Source organism: Spermophilus citellus, assembly GCF_964194105.1.
Source record: "Spermophilus citellus genome assembly, chromosome: 11".
In the NCBI taxonomy this organism is placed as follows: Eukaryota; Metazoa; Chordata; class Mammalia; order Rodentia; family Sciuridae; genus Spermophilus; species Spermophilus citellus.
The window spans coordinates 75546362-75567784 of NC_138192.1; the positions used below are offsets into that span (position 1 = coordinate 75546362).

The 21423-nt window shown below is 36.8% G+C and overlaps 2 protein-coding genes across 3 annotated transcripts in view; both read left to right on the forward strand.

Moving 5' to 3' along the window:
* The window catches only part of HAT1 (histone acetyltransferase 1), a 48758-nt gene extending 41790 nt beyond the window's left edge, over positions 1-6968 (forward strand). The window contains exons 9-11 of the mRNA XM_081261085.1: positions 541-692; positions 3649-3765; positions 6529-6968. Coding sequence (XP_081117211.1) covers positions 541-692; positions 3649-3765; positions 6529-6696 — 437 coding nt within the window. The 3' untranslated portion in view covers positions 6697-6968. The remainder of the gene's footprint in view (positions 1-540; positions 693-3648; positions 3766-6528) is intronic.
* A 13184-nt stretch (positions 6969-20152) lies between these two features.
* Positions 20153-21423, forward strand: part of METAP1D (methionyl aminopeptidase type 1D, mitochondrial) — an 86817-nt gene continuing 85546 nt past the window's right edge. For both annotated transcript variants that reach the window (XM_081262229.1, XM_081262230.1), the window contains exon 1: positions 20153-20274. In XM_081262229.1, coding sequence (XP_081118355.1) covers positions 20235-20274 — 40 coding nt within the window. In that variant the 5' untranslated portion in view covers positions 20153-20234. The remainder of the gene's footprint in view (positions 20275-21423) is intronic.

Here is a 21423-nt window from a genome sequence, read left to right on the forward strand (position 1 = left end):
GAAGACAGGATCAGTAGGATGTCCTCATATCCTCACTGTATGCTTTAAATTAAAAAGCATTGCTTTTGTAAAGGGAAGTTTTTTTTTTTTTTTAATTAGGTAAAAGAAATGTAGCAGTCTCCAAAGGTTATTGGATTAAAGTAAGGAAGTTAACATTAAGTTTAGAACCATTACCTATTAAAAAAATTGCTTGTATTTTATAGTTGCTCATCCAAACTTGAATCTCTCATTTATACAGATGTATTAATTGGAGTTAAAACTACCAATAAAATACCAGTCAAAAAGATGGTATTTGAAATGAGTAGTTCTCATTTCACAAATAATATAAATGTCTTTGCAAAGGAGCACACCTATAATTTTATTTGGCAAAGACAACAATTCTGTTGTTTTGAGTTATAAGAAACCATTCACATTGTAGCTTTTGCATATGTAATTTTCTTTTAAGTATATTTGCTTTTCTAGCTTAGTTTGGGTATTGAGATTTTAAATGATAAGGAATCATGTTGGGTAAGGAAATGTTATTCTACTTTATTTCTTTAGCGGAAGATCCATCCAAAAGCTATGTGAAATTAAGAGACTTTGTGCTTGTGAAGCTTTGTCAAGATTTGCCCTGTTTTTCCCGGGAAAAATTAATGCAAGGATTCAATGAAGAGATGGCAATGGAAGCACAACAGAAGTTCAAAATCAATAAGGTATTTTTATTGTGTAGGAGGAAACCATTTAAAATTTGAAGTTTTTTAAGTACATCATTTAAGCAAAATGTTATAAGGATATTAAGAATGCGTGTGTGGGAAGTAGCAATGAGAGTAAAAGCACTGAAGCTAACCTGGATTCAAACCTAGATTTACCACTAATTCTATGACTTCGGACAATTGAGTTTACTACCTTTTGCCTCAATTTCCTTATTAATAGAATAGGAAGATAATAAATTTTATGGCTATCCTAAGTATAATAAGAACAAAAATGGATAGTAGCATCTTATTTTTGCTCTTTAAAAACATGTCTGTAAACTGTAAAGTAATTATACTCCTGAAGACAGTATTGGTGGGAAGAGGGGCTGGGTAAAACATATGACTTTCCTTTATATACTTCTACATTATTTGTTTAAATTTTAAAGTATTAAATATCTTAAGGTAGGTATAGAAAAAATAAGGTAGTTAAGAGAATGCAGTTTATTAAATTTATTTAAACAAAGGAATCAGGGTGTTTCATGGGAAGGATGACATTCAATCTAAACCCCTTGAGAGTGGGTAGAATCTGAATCCAAGTTAAAAGGATGTGGGATGGAGAGTATTCCAATAATAAAGACTAATAATTAATGTTTATTATTAATAACTAATTATCATCAATTTATTAATTATTATGATTAATTATTTATTATAATTAATCCAATTAAAAGTATGTGGGGGGGGCTGGGGATGTGGCTCAGGCGGTAGCGCGCTCGCCTGGCATGCGTGCGGCCCGGGTTCGATCCTCAGCACCACATACCAACAAAGATGTTGTGTCCACCGAGAACTAAGAAAAAATAAATAAATATTAAAATTCTCTCTCTCTCTCTGTCCCCCTCTCTCTCTCACTCTCTCTTTAAAAAAAAAAAAAAAAGTATGTGGGATGGAGAGTATTCCAATAATAAAGACTAATCATTTGATACTGAGGACCACCCCTTCTATGGCTTCTGAAGCTCTATAGTTCCTGGCTTTCCACTTACTGTTCTCATCGTCTTTCTTGGAATACTTTGACTGGTTCCACTCTTTTGTATGATCTTTAATGTAGTTCTTCCTCAGAGCTTTTTATCCTTATTTCTTCTCTTCTTCTTAAAATTCTACCCAAGCAATTTCACCTGATAAATAACAAGTCAAGATTTTCCTTCAAAACTGTATAATCAAGAGGTTGCTGGGTCACCATCAACACCTTGATTTGAACTGAAACTTTCCATCTTTTGCATTAAAACACTTTAATGGTTTCCTGGCTTTAAGGTAAAGGACACATATTAGGAAGTAATTCATGTCTCCAGACCACATTAAACTTGTATTAATGAGAATTTGATAGCTCATATGAATACATTTTTTAAAAACTGTGCTTTAAAACAATGGAGTGCTGGGCACAATGTCACAGCCTATAATCCCAGTAGCTCGGGAGGCTGAGGCAGGAGCATCACAAGTTCTAAGCCAGCCACAGCAAAAGTGAGGCGCTAAGCAACTCAGTGAGACCCTAAATAAAATACAAAGTGACTCTCTAAATAAAATACACAATAGATCTGGGGAAGTGGCTCAGGGGTTGAGTGCCCCTGAGTTCAATCCACAGTATCCTGCTCCCAAAATGGAATTCAGACTTCAGAATAGGGCACACACAGCCCATCATCATCTGAACCCTGCCTACCTTGATAGCTTCAGCTTCATACCACTTTCCCACATGCTCTGGCTTTATTGAACCTCTTGCCATTTCCCATTTATGCCACATCTTTCTTTTTTCTGAATCTCTTTACATAAGCTGTTCCTTTTATCAGTAATACCCTCTTTCCCCATTTGCTCAGCCAGATAGTGGTCATTTTTTTCAGATTCAACTTATGTGTCATTTCTAAAAAGTTCAAACATCATCTTTGCAAACTACCATAGCCTACCTCCCCACCAAAATTAATACATGAATGAAAAAACAGAAAAATGATGCTAATTCTTTGGCTTTACTGGTATCATAACTTCCTTATTTCTCCTGATATTTCTTTGGTCACTTTTCTCTGTCTTCTCTGTGTCTCCTCTTAACACTCTGAATGCTTACCTCAGGTGATCTTAACCAACCTTATGGTTTTAACTCTTACCTATGTACTGATACTGCTTAAATCCTCAGCTTTAGACCAGAATTTATGTTTTGCTACCTCCCAAATCTCCTTTGGGCTGTGAAAAATTTTCACTTCACCCTCCTACCATTTATTCCTCATATAATCTAGAGTCCTGTCCCCTTAGTATGTGTACTTCTGCTGTCCTAGTTCATGCCCTCATCAATTTTTTTTGCCTGACTTAATAGCTTTTTAAATTGGTCTCTGTGCTCTTATTTTTACTATCATTTCTGTGCAGCTGAATGATTTGCTTAAAACTCAAATTTGTGAATCATTTATGTTCCCATTTTAAATCTAGTATATTACAGTCCAACTCTTTCTATATGTCTCCATCCTCACTATAACCCTACTCCTTGCTTCAGTGTCAAGCTGCTCTGTTTTATGTGCACACACACACATATACACAGTACCCTCCCTATTCTAGAATGATATTCTCCTCCCTTTAAGATTCAGTTCAGGACTAGGGGTGTTGCTTAGTGGTAGAGCACTTGTCTAGCATGTCCAAGGTCCTGGGTTCCATCCTTAGCACTATCCAAAAATAAAAAGATACAGCTCAGGTTTTATTTTTTACTCATTCAGGAATTCTCTTCTAACATTTGTTACCATAATACACTATGCATATTTCTGTCATTAAATTAACCCAAACCTTAATCATTTGTGTTACCTAGTAGACTTCAGTCTCTTCAAGGACATTGCTTTTCCTCTGGTGTCTAGCACTTTCTTGCCATGTCAATTATAAAATATATCCTGTGTTCTTTTGGGAAAGTGTCACTGATTTAATTTGAAAATTCACATTTTTCTTGTTTCATTTTTAGCAACACACTAGACGGGTTTATGAGATTCTTCGATTGCTGGTAACTGACATGAGTGATGCTGAACAATACAGAAGCTATAGGCTGGATATTAAAAGAAGACTAATTAGCCCATATAAGGTAGGACTTCAGATCTTAGACATTATACTCTTATCACTATTTAAAACAGAAGAAAAGCTAGCAAGTGCCAGTATTTGGGAGAGCCCAAATCACTTTGCTAAATTAACTTTTACAAAAGTGAAAAATATCATTCTCATTTTAGAAAAATCTCACTCATCTTAAGGATAATCTCACATGGTTAGTTTTTTTTTTTCCTTTCATTTGTATGTATCTTTTAAAAATCTGCATGCCTTTATTCTTTTCTAATAGTTTATCTTGTTTTTTCCAATTTTCTTGTTTCATTTGTCATATGTATGTTCTTTTTCGGTTTTATTTTTTAACATTCTTCTTAGCTTTATTTTCCCAACTACCTTTTCTCTGTCCATATTTTTCTTCATAATGCAAAAATTTTCCTAAGTCAGGTTTGGGCCTTATCATTTGGCCATTTTTAGGAATGGATGAAGCTAAATGTTTTCATATAAATAAGTTTATATTAATGGTATTAATATAAATAAGTGGTATTATATAACTAGTGTAATGGTAATATAATTAAAGATTGTATTAACATAAATTTATATTCAACTGCCCTCATCTATGTAAGAATTAAGCTTTTGTTTTGGGGGAAGAGAATTACTCTGAAGACCATGCAGTGTCCCAAGCCATTCCAGTCTTACGGAATTCTACTTTTCAGTATTCATTTACCAGTATACAGTATCTCATATTCAACTGTATGAAATAGATATTAGATGGAAGAAAAAGGGGAAACAGGAGTAAAATAATTTGCCTAATTTCATAGAGCTAGTGAGCTGAGAAGGCAGGATTCAAATCTTAACAGATATATATGTATACACACACATATATACAAAGTGGAATATGTCTAGTTTAAGGAATACTAAATAAAACAAATACAATTTAAACCCAGATCAACATTTTTTTGGTAGTGTCAGAAAACTTACAAAAAAAGGCCTATCTCCAGTACTTTCTTGTACATTGTGTTAGAAATGTTTGTGTGATTATAAATTTAGCTTAAAGTGACAAACATGACACATTTGCCTAGTAGTCCAAGGTTATTAGGGTCCTCTTTAAGAGACATTAGTATTATTTTTTAAATATTTTGCTTTAGTTGTAGTTGGACATAATACCTTTTATTTTTATGTGGTGCTGAGAGTCGAACCTAGTGCCCCACACATGCTAGGGGAGCTCTCTACTGCTGAGCCACAACTCCAGCCCCATATTTATAAATTTTTAAGAAGGAAGGGTTTATGGCATTGTTTTTTGGGATTTTTGTTTGTTTTTATTGTCTTTGGGATGGGGCAGTACTGGGGGTAGAACCCAGGAGCATTCTACCACCAAGCTACACCTCCACCCCTTTTTACTTTTTTTTTTTTTAATATTTATTTATTTATGTATCTTTAATTTTAGGTGGAAACATTAGTTTGTTTTTATGTGGTGCTGAGGTTCGAACCCAGTGTCTCACGCATGCTAGGCGTGCACTCTACCACTGAGCCACCACTCCAGCACCCCCCCTTTTTACTTTTTGAGACAGGTTCTCACTAAATTGCCAAGGCTCACCTCGAACTTGGGCTCCTCCTGCCTCCCCCTCCCAAGTTGCTGGGGTATTACAGGCCTATTCCCAGCTTATTGTCTTTTGAAAGACAAATGGACTATTAGGGTTTGAATCTGCCTTCTGAGTTCACTGGCTGTATGAGCTTAGGCAAATTATTTAACTCCTCTTGCCCTTTTTTTTCTACCACATATCTAGTTCATAGAGTTTGTGAGTCAATATATGTAGATTCCCATCTCTAATATCAACTCTTTATTATATGCTCTAATAAAAGTGAATTGACATGATAATTAGAATAGTTTATCAAAACATGAAGTTTTGTATATTGCAGTATTGCCACTTAACTATGAATCTTGGATTTATTCTTCATTTCCCCAAATATCCAGTGCTTTCTCCTCTGCTTTCATCCTGTCCTCTCCATCTCCACTGCTGCTGACTTGATTTAAGCTTTCATCACCTCTGGCCTGAACTACTGCAGGAGCTGCTTAGTCTTTTAGTCCCATTCCATCTATCCTAAATGTCACTGACAGTATTAATCTGACACAGTGTCCTGCATAAAATTGTTAACCAGCTTCCTACTGCAAACTCCTCAGTATAGTGACATCCTTAATAAAATGGAGAGAATATTTACCTTTCTGAAACTTTTTCAACAGTATCTTAAAATTAGTATGTCCATAAATACATAGCTGTGTAAGGGAACCTAGGAATAGGAATAATGGCAGGAAAATGCCAGATTGTTATTTTAAGTTAATGTTATTAATGATTATATAGTGAAATAAAGAATTATTGCACTTAATATCAGTTGCTTCTTCAAAAATGTACTTTATTAAAAGACTGTTTTATTGGCCAGAGGTTTTGTTATGCTTTGTTGGTGCTGGGGATAGAATCATAACCTGATGCTAGGCAAGTGTTCCACCACTGAGTTACACCCCCAGCCTTGACCAGAGTTGTTTATCATGTTTTCGAGGAGGCTACTAGTCATATATTTATATTTACTATTATCTAACACAAATACCAGGTTTTCCTAAGTCTTTTTTAAAGAGTTTGCAATTCCTGGTTAATTTTATGTTTAAGTAAGCTCCATTAAGAAGAAAATTATGGGGCAAGTTTGGACATTATCTCCTTACTACTCCTATTTTTAACATCTTTGAAGATTTAGTATTGTATAAAGAAATATATCTACTTTCTAATTCTAACAAGTAATTGTGTTTGTTGCTTAGAAAAAACAAAGAGATCTTGCTAAAATGAAAAAATGTCTCAGACCAGAAGAACTGACAAACCAGATGAACCAAATAGAAATAAGCATGCAACATGAACAGCTGGAAGAAAGCTTTCAGGAACTAGTGGAAGATTACCGACGTGTTATTGAACGACTTGCTCAAGAGTAAAGATTATACTACTCTGTACAGGAAGCCTGCAAATTTCTGTACATTGTGCTGTGGAAAACCTGGTGGTTAATTTTCAAATATTGTAACATTTTACTTACATTAAAAGTTATGTATGTTATCTTTAGTTGAATATTTTCTTCTGGAGAGATTGTATATTTTAAAATACTGTCTAGAGTTTATGAGCATATATTGCATTAAAAAAAGATATAGCTTCTGAAATACTATGGTTGCTTTCTTCTTAACCAGTATAATAAATGCTTAGTTGTGATATATTAATGTGTGATGACTTTTAAATACTTAAGATTAACTTTTTAATCTTGTTTAAAACCTTAGCTTTTAAGCTTTTTTGTTATCATTATTCCCACACTTTCCTTCAAAGATTTTAACATCTGACATCTTTAAAACACATTTCTTGCCTGGCACAGTGGTGCATGCCTGTAATCCCAGCAGCCCGGGAGGCTGAGGCAGGAGGATCTCCAGTTCAAAGCCAGCCTCAGCAATTTAGCAAGGGCTTAAGCAACTTGGCAAGACCCTATCTCAAAATAAATAAAATAAAAAAAGCTGGAGATGTGGCTCAGTGGTTAAGTGCTTGTAGGTTTAATCCCTGGTTCAAAAACAAAACACACTTCTCTAAGGTCATCATAATAATCTTTTCTAAGTAGGAGATGGATATGGTATAGGTTTGTTTTAAATTCCTGCCAGGCTGGGGCTCAGCAGTAGAGTCGCTTCGTACCTGCAAGACCCTGGGTTCAATCCTCAGCACAACATAAAAATAAATAAGTGAAATAAAGGTAAAAATAAATGAATAAATAAATTCCTGTCTACATTAACTGCTTGTTTGGTAGGCAGGTAAGAGGAAACTAGATATGCCTGAAGCCTAAATGATTGGCATCAAATATTAATTGAAGATAATTTAGAAGTTAGCATAAGACATTTTATAAATAATGTAAGATAATTAGAAATCATTTTATAAAAATTTATATGCCATATGTAAAATAAGATGCGTATCTGTTATGATTTACTATAAGTTTAGCAAGGAGTTGAAGTGCAAGAAGAAATAAACCAAAGTAATGATAAGTTATTTAATACAGTCTTATTTCTAAAGAAGTTTAAATAAATTAATTGCTTGATCCAGAGTCGTGAAGTGAAAGCTTGAGATGTTTATAATGTGTGCCTGTAAGCTAGTAACATTATATAATGCTAAAAACAGGATGTAAGTTAAGCTTTATTTTTAAATAAAGTTGATTTGTTTGATGCTTGGGGCAAAGTCCCTATTTGGACAAGCACTATCTTGTCTTTAGATCAACTTTCCATCAGTAAATCTGTCAATGATAAGAGACACAAAAGTAACTAGTAGCCTTGGGACACAAAATAGCTGTGTCCAATAGCATACCAACAGCACAAAGCTGTCTCCTTACTTAAAGTGAGGGAGCAGTAAAAGTTTCATATCATCTCATCTTAGAAGGCTGTATGTAGATAAAACTTGATTTCTGAGAGATCTTATACACACACACACACACACACAATTTGCTACTAATGGAATGAACTAGTTCAGTTAAAATCCTTTCTGATGCCATGAAAGCAATTTGCTTTCCATCTAAATTTGCTAATAATTCACAATTTATAGTTACAAATGACCTCTGAAGAAAGAAAAATCTGTACATCAAAACAAATTCTCTTTCAAGATACTTTTACTGTGTAGAAACCAGAAAAGGTTGAAATAACACCAAAAGCCCTAGTCCTCTCCTTTTTAAAAAGTAATGTTCCTATATTCAGTTCATGGATAAAGATCTGATCTAACATTAATCTTTGGGACTTGAAAGCTGTACCTTCATTTGGAGTTACAATGATAAAAGTCTTAATATTTAGATGTGTACCTTATAGGGAAATGAAATATGAGGATAAATATATAGAATCATACATGAAACCCAACACAGCCAGCCAGTAGTCACTGCCCCCCCCCCCCCCCCCCGTCTTGGCCCTTACACCATTTACTATCCATATATGCACCGATTATGTTATTACCTTTGTCACTGCCCTTCTTTTTCTTCCATCTTTAATTTGTCTTTTCCCTGTCCTCCACAAATTACATTTTTTTCTACATGTAATATATTTCCTTCCAAGCATCAGGTTTTTTTTTTTTTAATCTGTAAAAATGACATTATACTAGAATGATCTCCAAGGCTCCTCCTTGTTCTAAGGTCTTGCCTAATCTCACCCTCAGGCCTCTGGATATAAGTGTGGTATGTCTAAAAATGCAGTTTTCTAAATTACTTGTGAAAAAAGTACTATAAAGTCCCAAATTTTCTCCAGACTACAAGGGATCTAGTTTGTTTTACCAGTGCCTTGTCTTTCTGAAGAGTTCGCTGATCTTGATTGAAAATTATTAGAATCATAGACCTTCTATGTCAATTAATTTAATTCTTAATATTCATTCTTGTTTTTTAAGAGAGACTGTGAGGAGAGAGAGAGAATTTTTTAATATTTATTTTTTAGTTTTCGGCGGACACAACATCTTTGTTTGTATGTGGTGTTGAGGATCGAACCCGGGCCACACGCATGCCAGGTGAGTGCGCTACCGCTTGAGCCACATCTCCAGCCCCTTAATATTCATTCTTAAGTTCTTAGAATTTGAAAGCCTATTTAACAATATTACTGATTTAACAAGTAGCCATAATTATTCCTTCTAAATGAAATTATTTTTACATTTGTACATTATGTGTGAATATACACTGAGTTTAGCAGTAATTTGTTTGCCTGTGAGGTACTGGGGATCAAATCCACAGCCTAAGTGATCCATCACTGACCTGCACCCCCTGGTTTTAAAAGTTTTTCTTTTATGATTCTTACAAACGTATTTTGTGTTAATGTAGCCAAGTTAAATCTTTTAACTGGGTTGGGGTTTTTTTTCCTACTTTAGATAATATCAAATGAATTAATATCTTTACATATGTATATTTTGTATCTGTTAAATCATTTCTTTAAGACAAATTCCCAGGAGATGCAGTTACTGAGTCAAAGGGTAGGAATATCTCTATGGCTCAATTATATAAACACACCATATTTTCCAGAAAGGTTGGTACAACACCAGATAAGAACCCATATGCTGATTTTAACAATTTCAATGATATGGCATGTTAACCTTGTTTCAGTAGATATAAAATCTCAAATTTACATTTCTTTTACTTACTGAGAAGACTAAATATTTTTTCATCTTTTGTGTGATAAATTATCCATTAGATTTTTTTTTGAAAATTTATTTTTTGCAGTTGATCTATGCTCTCAATTTATAGATTGACAATAGATCCAAAGGTTAAGTAAGGTCACATTATGAGTTAGTGGCGAAGCCAGAACTGCATACTAGACTCCTGAACACAACCTTTTCATCTTCCATCAAATATGCCAACCGACTCTTAAGCATGGTAGTCCACGAGGCTCTTCCTAAGAGTTATATGTCTTTCAGACATATATTCATAAGTGAGATCAGAGGTGTATATGTGTGTGTGTATATATCGTACATATATAGAGAGAGAGTCATGTATATATGGTAACCTAGCATGCACATTGTTGTCATTTTTTTTTTTTAATTTGGTACCAAGGATTTAACTTAGGGGCACTGAACTACTAAACCACATCCCTAGCCCTTATTTACTTTTCAGACAGGGTCTCTCTAAGTTGCGTATGGCCTTGCTAAGGCTGGCCTTGAAATTGCAATCCTCCTGCCTCAAGTTCCCAAATCACTGGGATTACAGGCATGCACCACCACACCTGGCATAATTTTTTTTTTTAAGCAAATGTCTTGGCTATTATTAGAGCTAACTATTTTAATAGCTGCATGTATTCTGTTGTATGACATGCCATAAGTTACTCCATCAGTAACTTATTCAGGTTGTTTCCAAAGCTTTTCATTACAAAGAAATGCAATACATATTCTTGAATGTGTACTGTCCATACATGTGCAAGTATACATATATATCCAAGTTATAGAAATTATGGACTTTAATCGCATAGTGACTATACTGCTTTACAACAGTTAAAATGATTATTTTTTCTTTATTTTTATATGGTGCTGAGGATTAAATCCAGTGCTTCACATGTGCTAGGCAAGTACTCTATCACTGAGCCACAACTCCAGCCCTACAACAGTTAAAATTATTAACATGAACTAAGGTTACAGAAATTTGATACTCTGACAATCCAGAATAACCTCTTTATGTAAACAAGAGTATACTGGACATCTCCATCTATCTCCTTTCATGGCTACAGATTTAAATTGTCCTAGATACATGGTGACATGAATGTCTAGGCTTATGCATATAATTTTGAATATTCCTTTATTCTTGCTTATCTCTTCTCAAAACTTAGCATTCATAAAAATTGCTCTAATATCAAGCCATGGGTGGTGGCATACACCTGTTAATTCCATCTACTTGGGAGGCTGAAGCAGAAGGATTCCAAGTCTTGAGAGCAGTCTAGGCAACTTAGATCCTGTCTCCAAATAAAATTTTAAAAGGGTGGAGATGTATTTCAGTGGTAGAACACTTCCCTAGCATGTGTAAATCTGTGGGTTCAATCCCAGTACCATAACAAATAATTGATAGCTAATTTTGACTAGAATCTTATATATAAACTATCATCAATCAAGTGTGAAAGCAAAATAAAGGAACCTAAGAAATCAGAAAAATTACTTTATACTCTTTCTGATATTACCTGTAGATGTACTGTAGCAACATGAAAGTAAAATCAAAGCATGTAAGATGGGGAGTACATCAATGGCTCAGTGGTAAAACACTTACCTACCATGAAGAAGGCCCTGGGTTTAATCTCCAGCAACACACACACACACACACACATATACTCACACTCACAAATGAATCTCAGTCCAATAAAATGACAGGATGGCAACTTAACAAGATATCTAAGAAAGAAACTGTTCCAAATTGGAACAGGAAAATTATGCACTCAAGAAAAATGTCTGTACAAGAAGGAGTCCAAATGTAGTATCTATAGTTGGTATGGCTTTGAGCCAACTAAAATATAATATCTAGTTAGCCTGGCTTTGAGCAGTAACTAGAAAACAAAACAGTTCAAAGTGGTTGAGTCTGGAGTCAGATGAAGAAACGATAGAATGGGAGACCTACTTTTCATCCCAAACCTTGTAATAATTGTATAGGGTTTTAAAAAGTATATACGAGTTACTTTTATTTAAAACTTTTAAGTAATATATTGTAAGCAATTGAAGTGCCATATGATGCCAAGTTTAAAAACCAAAACTAGTCAGGTGTGGTGGCACATGCCCATAATCCCAGGTACTTGGGAAGCTGTGGCAGGAGGATTGCAAGTTTGAGGCTAGACTGGGCAATTTAGCAAGATCCTCTCTCAAAATATAAAAAGGGCTGTAAATGTAGTTCAGTGGTACAGCACCCTGGGTTCAATTGCCAGTACCACAAAACACACACACACACACACACACACACACACACACACAACCACAAAGATGTTTTAAAGTTTACCTGAAGCAGGCAAATAGATCCTTTAGACAAGATAGGGCAATAAGATTATGCTCTACCTGACTTGCATAAATAAAGCAGAATTCGCCAAAAGTTTTTATTTAGATAGTTGAGCTTTCTTAATAATAATAAAAAGCAATACCCAATCATTTTTTGCAAATTAATTATCAAAGGAATCATAGTTTACTATGCACTCCATTTGGCAAAGGACTGAAGAGGGAAATTTGCTACCAAAAAAACTCTTCATTTTTGACACTTGGTTTCTATGAGTCAATAGTCACTAAATGTACAACCAAAGCTCTGAAAATGAACATAATTTGGGGGGCTTTCCATGAACACTGTGGAGAAATTTTTTTAAAAGTATAGTTTGCCATCACTTATGAATATCTGATGAGCTATTGCTGTAAGGCTTGATAATGGATGCCTTATAAATGTAAAAAAAAAAAAAAAAAAATTTAAAACCTTAAATTTGGGCTAGGGATATAGCTCAGTTGGTAGAGTGCCTGCTTCACATGGACAAGGCCCTGGGTTCCATCCCCCAGCACAACCACCAAAACCAAACCAAACCAAACCAAACCTTAAATTTTACTAGAATGTACACAGGTTAGAAAAGGAATGAGTCTTCCCTCCAACTTTTCTGGGCCTCACTGTCTTTTATCTTAGAAGGGGTAGGGTTAGAACTGGTTTAGGTGATTTTTAAAGCCATTTCCAGTTCTTCAATTGTATTCTTCATCTTAATAAAAAATTAGTTGGAGATGTGCTGTGGTTAGACTCTCAGTTCACCTGGATAGTTTTTTAAAATGTTTAATTAGTCATTTTGGCAGATGAATCTGCAGAATTCTTGGGCTGTCCGTGTTTGCCTGCTCTCTGAATCCCCTATTGTGAAGGCCAAGTGGAGGCCACAGTGAGGCTTGTTTGCTGTCTGTTGCTACAGCAGCTGCTGCTTCTCTTCCTTTATGTTTTACCAAGTGAAAGAAAATGCAGTGGTGTTTGTGAGTGCTTCAGATGTGAAGAATGCACTCCAAACAGGTTATTCTCTGGGTTAAAGTGGATGGGGTGAGCACACTGGTGCTCAGCTAAATGGGAAGAGAGGTCACAGCAGCATCTGCCCTCTTGTTTACTTTGATAGTTTCAGTCTTGAATATAGAATCTGTGGAGTGAGAGGCAAGCAGAAAATGTTTAAAAATGCACTACTGCTTAGTTTCTCAGCCAGTTTGGGGAGTGAAGGTGGAGGGTGGGAGGGGAGAAGGGCACACAGCTAGTTTTTTCTTTATTAAATCCCTTCTAATTTCACGATCTCCATTTTGGAGATTCTTACTGAAGTCTTTTGTGTAACTGTTAACTGACCAAGGAGAACTGTTTCATGCTTAATAAGAAGGAAATGTCAAAATCACACAAAAAAATTTCAACCTTTGATATTAATGGTCAAACTGTTCTCCATAGGAACTAGCCTCACACAGTTCTACAGGACCATACATTTTAAATCAAACACATTAAGAATTTAACAGCAAACACATAATCATAAGTCTAGTGAAATAATAAATTAAGATGGAAAAAAAGAAGATTATAACCAGAAACGTATCATCACTTCAAAAGGGAAAAGAAAAGAAACAAACAAAAACCCACAGGAAAGGCATTCTATAATCTTATAAAGGTGTGGAAAGAATGAAAGAAGAAAGAGAAACAAATACAGTGAAGGCAAAAGGGAGAGAAGACAAAGCAGACTGCAGTAGAGACAGAGAATATTGTGCATTTCCATTCTTTTGTAAATTCTATTTTGATTTGCCTTGTTACCTCTATTCTATAGTGATATGTAGCTGATCATGGTAAATCTGGGTACCTTTCCTTAGAAAGTCCAGCAAGTGATATGTGCATGGAAAAAAGTCCAGATGAATAATACAGTAACTTGTTAACAGTGATTATATGGAGAGCACCTGGGGGATTTTTACTTTTTAAATTACACATTTTTGTATTCTTGGAATGTTTTTCAAAGAGTACGTATTACATATGTAAACAGAAGAAAAAGCAAAAGAGACCTTTAAAAAAATTCCAAAAAGGAGATCAAGAGAGCATTTTCCTTCTTTCTTCTAAGTATGGATTAGAGATGCTAAAGGAAGCACTAATTTTCTCTCACCTTCATCTTTGCAGGAAGTGACAGAGGTCAAACAGGTACAATTTGAGTTCCATGTTCTCAATTCTTGGGTTATGAGCTGTGACCCCCCCCCCCCATGCTTGACATTGCTCCTATGGTGTGTATAGTCCTAAGGATATAATTTGGTCTTTCTTTTTAAAAAATATTTATTTTTTAGTTGTAGTTGGACACAATACTCTTATTTCACTTATTTATTTTTATGTGGTGCTGAGAATCGAACCCAGGGTCTCGCCCGGGTGAGGCAAGCACTCTATTGTTGAGCCACAACCCCAGACCAATCTGGTCTTTCTTTAGGGACAATCTTGTGAGCATGTTAGCCTTAGCCTTCCAATTAGGTTCTTTTTCTGTCTTTATTTTACTTGTTTATTTATTTAATGTGGTGCCGGGGATCAAACCCAGTGCCTCACGCATGCTAGGCAAGCACTCTTCCACTGACAACCCCAGCCCCACCAATTAGGTTCTTTTTTTTTTTTTTAAAGAGAGAGAGAGAGAGAGAATTTTTAATATTTATTTTTTTAATTTTCAGCGGACATAACATCTTTGTTTGTATGTGGTGCTGAGGATTGAACCCTGGCCGCACGCATGCCAGGTGAGTGCACTACCGCTTGAGCCACATCCCCAGCCCCCAATTAGGTTCTTAATCCTTGCTTTCTTTTTGTGATGCTTGGGATCAAACCCAGGGCCTTGCATACCCTAGGTAAGTGTGCTACCACTGACATACATCCCCAGCCTATTAAGAACAAAGACAATATCATATTTCCTTGGAGCCTAGAGTAGGCACTTATTTATTTACTTATTTATTTATTGGGTACCGGGGACCAAACTCAGGGGAACTCAATCACTGAGCCACATCCCCAGCCCTATTTCTTATATTTTATTTAGAGACAGGGTCTCACTGAGTTGCTTAGTGCCTTGTTTTTGCTGAGGCTGGCTTTGAACTCGAGATCGTCCTGTCTCAGCCTCCAGAGCTGCTGGGATTACAGGCATGCAACACTGCATACGGCCATATTTGTTGATTGGCTGATTGATCGTTAAATTTTCTTGAAAAATTTTCACCTTTCTTACTCCAAATAGATTTTATTCTCTAGAAGTGTCTAAACAGGTGCTACTCTCTGAATGATTACCAACTGAGGAAGAGACAACAGCCTCTAACGGTTCACACTTTCATTTAGATTTCATGGGGGCAAATGCATACTTCTGCTTAAAACCAACCTCCTTAGAACCAGTCCCAAGAGATGAGACAGGGAAGCTTTGACCTTTGTGTGTCACTGCACAGTTTCAAAGCCAACTCTGACCAAAGCAGGCAGAATTATCAGAAAGCTCTGATGCACAGCACAGTGTGAGGGTCCTGGGACCACCCTCATATTCTTCCTTATATCCTTCTCTTCTTTCCCTCAGTCCTTGCCACTATTCTAGGCAGGCAACAGTTCCAACAATGGATATGGGATTATGTTGAAGTGAGTGTCATCACTGCTTACAATCTCACATCATATTTTCAAGCTAAAAGACTGAAGCAGCTTGAAATGGATGCCAGCCAGACTGGTGTTAGGCCCATAACACCAACACCACCTCTGGGAAATGTTTAGGTCTTACTCTATTAGTGCTGCCTGGTTCTGTTTTACTTCCCTTCCTTGGCAGAATGATCAAGAGGGGGCAGCATGCTATTTGCTGAACTCATGCCTACAAACATCTACAGACCCTAAAATTTTCAGAATTTCAGTTTAGGAGGGGTCAGGTAGGACAATCTCAATAGAAGAGGGTGGAGTTTCATTTGTATAGGAGTTATAGGGCTGAGAAAATGTCATTAAACAAATCAACTAAAGCCCCCCTCCTCTTGTTCTGGGTCCCTCTTTGCAATGCTAAAGATCAAGGAAATAGGGCACAAACAACAAAGAGAAAGCAAACTTGATTTCTCACAACTACCTCACATATGGCATTACTTTTTCCTCATAAAATATAGGGTATTTACACATTTTCTCTAAGACTACCCCTAGATTGCTCAGAAACATGTCCATGATTATCTCAAATGACTATATAAGAAACATGGCATTTCTGCCAGTAAGCTGGCTGAATGTGCCTTCAAACTATCTGCCTGAACGTATAATCATTCAAAAGCTAGACCCTAACTTTAAAGGGGTCCAACCAGCTACTAAGACAGGCCTCTGTTACATGTACAGATTATGTTTATGCAGGACTCTTTGTTACTGGAAAGAATGTTCATTTTGCATAAAATATGGAAATAAATGAAAGCACTTCCTCATCTTCAAATTGGACAAATTAGAGGGCAGGATTGGAAATATTATTCTCAAGCCACAGAGTAAAATGCTAAGAAATGAATCTGAGATCAAATTAAAGGGCTAATTTTTCTGAGTCTGATGACAAAACTGAAAAGCAGGGTCAGGAAGGGAGAATGAAGGCAACTCAGTCTAGATGAAAAGCCCAGTGAAGCTGTTCAGGTTCCAACCAGTTTCCCCTAATAGACCATGGAACCTGCTCTGTGCCCAACAGGAAATATCATATATTAATTCACTAAGGTTTTTTTTTAGTATTTATTTTTCAGTTTTAGGTGGATACAATATCTTTATTTTATTTTTATGTGGTACTAAGGATTGAAGCCAGTGCCTCACACATGCTAGGTGAGCACTCTACCACTTAAGCCACAACCCCAGCCCCTAGTTCACTTAGTTTTACAATGCATTCATATATAACAATTTTTAAAAATTCATAAACAACTTCACCCCTATTTTATATTCTGTTTTTAAGTATCTTGCACTACAGGTAATTTTAATAAGTATATAAAAATCTAAACTTGTGAGACAAGTTACATGATGATGCATTACAAAACAAAATTTTTCAAAAGGGATTTACTTCATGTCATATAATCCCTTACAGCATTTAAAGATTCAATACATATATCATGAAAAATTTCTTTGATTTAAATTTTATCACTAAATATATACAACTTTGGAAAATTTTATAATAAATTGGAATAAGTCTATAATATCATTTAGTAGGAGGAAAGAAAACTTTATTTTTAAAAACTGCATAACAATTTATTTCTGATTTATTTCTTTTATAAACAGAGATACAAAGATTTTTAAAGATGTGAATGAGGCATGATCTTTTCAAAATCGAGGAAAAAGACCTACAAAACAATAATCAATCACAATTAATAAAAACATTTTAACATTCAAAATTGAATTTTTTGGACACAGAAACTGGAGCTTCTAAGAAATTATTCTTTATTTCTTGAACTCTAGTTTTGAAAAACTATTCAAGTTTTTATTCAAGAATCCCAAGTACAGGGCTGGGGATGTGGCTCAAGCGGTAGCGCGCTCGCCTGGCATGCGTGCGGCCCGGGTTCGATCCTCAGCACCACATACAAACAAAGATGTTGTGTCCACTGAGAACTAAAAAATAAAAATATTAAAAAAAAAAGAATCCCAAGTACAAAATCTGAAAAACAGAGTTGAAATCAATGAAGTGCTACCAAAGTTTACTTAACTTTCATTTCACAGGTAGAAGCATGGGCAGAAACAGAGTAGAGAAGACCTGATTCCGTAGAAGTTGCTCATCAAAGTAAAAGCATTCTAATGCTCTGCATGCCAAGGACCACTAAATGTTAATATCACATGACATCTTAGATGACAATGGTCTAGCATTTCATCCTGTTGGTCACTATGCATATATCTATTGTCAGAAGGATGTGGTATGAAAGAAGACAAATCAAGGATCAGAGGGTGAGCTATTACCCATGCAAGTTCATACATGCTTTATTTCTAACTCATCTTAGATGTCCATATGCTCAACTTATTAGGGATTTCCTCAGTGGGAATCAACCACACTGGTGCCAACTGGGTCCTCATAATGTTTCCTTTTCCTTCTAGTAGCAGGGGAATAAATTATGCATTTGTTTTCCAAGGGCTCAGTATGAGTTAAGCCATATGTGTTCTATTTCACACGTGTTTGAAATTGGGCTCAATACCCCCTGACATTTCACTAGGGACTTCTAAATTTCTTTTTTTCTGAAGATTTCCTGACATTTGGTGTCCAGCTAATTATCAGGCTCCTTTTGCTGCTTTCAGATTGTTGGCTTCAGTTATATAGAGAGGGCAAATTTACCACATTTGGAAAACCCTACCCTGAAACTGATCTGTTTGTAAAAGGTGGAGTTTGAAGTAACCTGTATTTCCTTCTCATCCTTGTACCTCTTATTTAGCACGGTGGAAAAATATTATTTTATCTTTCAAAAGCATCTCAAGCTGGGTCTCCAAGAATTATTCCATGTGTCCTCTATTTGAAACTTTAAAAGTAAAAATATGAAGCTTATATAGTTATTTCATAGAGCTTGAGTGTTCCAAGAATTGATGTTTACAATGAGGGGAAAAAGCAAGTCTAAAGAGTAAGTATGTAGCTGGGTAGAGCAGGCCTGTAATCCCAGCAGCACAGGTGGCTGAGGGGAGGACGGCAAATTCAAGGCAAGCACCAGCAGCAACTCAGCTAGACCTAAGCAATTTAGTAAGACCCTGACTTTAAAAAAAAAAAAAAAAAGGTAACTATGTGATTCCATTTATAATGCACATATTTGCCTATGAAAGGTCTGGAATGATGCACACAATGGCTTACCGGGAAGTGAGATTGTGGTGTACAGACAGGGTGAGGAATGGATTTGCACTTTTTCCTTTACTCATTTCTGAATTGTTTAGATTTGTCACTGAGTAAATTATAAATTCTTAAAAATTAATTAGAGCCAGGCCCAGCAGCTCGGGAGGCTGAGACAGGAGAATCCCGAGTTCGAAGCCAGCCTCGGCAATGGCGAGGCACTAAGCAACTCAGTGAGACCCTGTCTCTAAATAAAATTCAAATAGGGCTGGGGATGTGGTTCAGTGGTCGAGTGCCTCTGAGTTCAATCCCCGGTACCCGCCCCCGCAAAATTGGAAGATATCACACACACTGATAAAGAATCCTTATCAATCCTGACTGCGTTTTAAGTCCAGAATCTACTATATTCTCCATTTGACTGGTTCCATGGAGAGTTCAGTTCCTTCTGCAGACATTTCTTGGGTATCAGGTTCTGTAATGGGGACACAGGCTATCAAGATAAGTAACACTTGGTCTATGACAGAATAGACTCTACCCCAGAGCACAGGTAAGAGGAACAGTGAATTTGGAGGGAAAGAAAAAAGGGAACCATCATCCATAAAGACACATCTGCTCCCTCACTTGACTCATAATTGGTCTTCTGTAGGCTTCGCAGTGTAACTCACATTTTAAAGCTGTCCTTGGGGAAAGAGAGGTCCTCCAAACATACTCACTGGGGTACCTAGAATAGTTTTTGCAGCGGCACACAGATCCTGTCTTGTAGGGAGTCTGAGTATTGTAAATTCTAGAAGAGCAAAGGGGGAGTTGGTGACTTTGAACAAATTTTACCTTTCAACTGAACCTAGGGAAATAATTTGCAATAGAGTGGCAGCCGTTGCAAAGTGCTATGCTGAACATAGATTGTGCTTTTTTAAAATTTTCCACCCAACTTAACGTTTCCATGCATCAACATTTTGATGCTATAAATATTGGATGCCACGCTTACCTGACAGGTTTCTTCCATCCTACCTGGGCGCGGGTGCTCAGAGCCAGCGCGCGAGATGCGGCTGGAACCTGCCTCTTGCGGCCGGAGCGGGCTCCGCCGGCAGGGGGGTTCAGCTGCCCGCCGGGGTGCCGGAGACGCTCCGCTGCCACAGTTCCCGCAGTTAATACCCCGCGCGCACGCGCACTCGCCCCGGGCGGCTCCCGCGCCTCGGGTCTTGGGCAGGGCTGCGACTGGACCGCGCCAGTGGGCGGGGCTGAGAAGAGTGCTCGGCCACGTGACCAGCGCCAACATGGCGGCGCCCAGCGTCGCCCACCTGCTAGTCGGCCTAGGTAAGCGCTCTGAGGACAACCCCGCAAGGGTTCGCACGGTCGCTCACTCACTGCGCACCGCGGTTCAAAGGGAAACCCGCCCGCGCTCAGACTTCTCGGAGCATTGGACACACGCAGGCTCATTCGATGACATACCCACACTGTGTAGGAACACTTTCGTTCACTCCATCACTCGCCTGAACTTCATCTTGCGTGGTTCCTCTTGAGATTGTTACAGACCATTGTCTCAAGTTTTCCTCCCCCCGCTTCGGTGTATCATTAGTGTTGTAAACATTTATTCTGGTGCGGAGCCAGAATAACTCTGAAATGCACCTGGATACTCTTGCTTTCACGGGAGCTATTCCTTGACGTTTCTTTTGAGGAACATGCGAAATGTGATTATTCTTTTCCGATGATTTGAGAACAAATGATGTGGTTGTTATCCTGAATGAGTGTTGGGATCTTAGTTAGGAATAGGAATAAAGGAAATCCGTTGGGTTTGATCTTGGTTCTGAATCTTTGTTGGAAAGAACTTGGAAATTGTTTCAAGGACAAGGAAACAGGAGAACTAACATTTTTGAGGGGCTCCTTTAGTGTCAAGCACGTAGGAATAGTCTGTTGAGGTAAATATTATTTTCATAGTATTACCTACCATTTAAGAGCTTTTAAAGTATACTGTATTGGTATTGTGTTTAAGCACATTACATATACTAGCAACCTTTTAAAACCCAAAGAGTTAGGCATTATTCCATCTTTGCAGATGGGAAAAGTGAAGCTACAAAGGTTAATATAACTATGGTCACCTAGATGGTAAATTTGAACATGAAAATTTTATTTTAAAGGCGTATTCCTCTGTACTGCATGGCACGATTTTTTTTCATAGAAAACAGTATGTAAAGTTCAGGTGAGACAGACAAGTAAAAATGTAAGAAGTAAAGAGGAACAGTAAGATTGATAAGCAGATAGACCTCAGTATTTCAGTGTCAGTGGAGATGAGTTAGGAGCTACAGAAGATTTGGTGAGAGATGTGTAAGGTAATGGAGGAAGGTAATGTACTGGTTGCATGGAAGAATGGAGGTCAACGTAAGTGCAGCTGTGTGAAAAGAGAGCGAGTTTACATCTCTTAAGATCTAGGCTCCAGTCCAAACTCTACTAATTAAGTTACTTTTT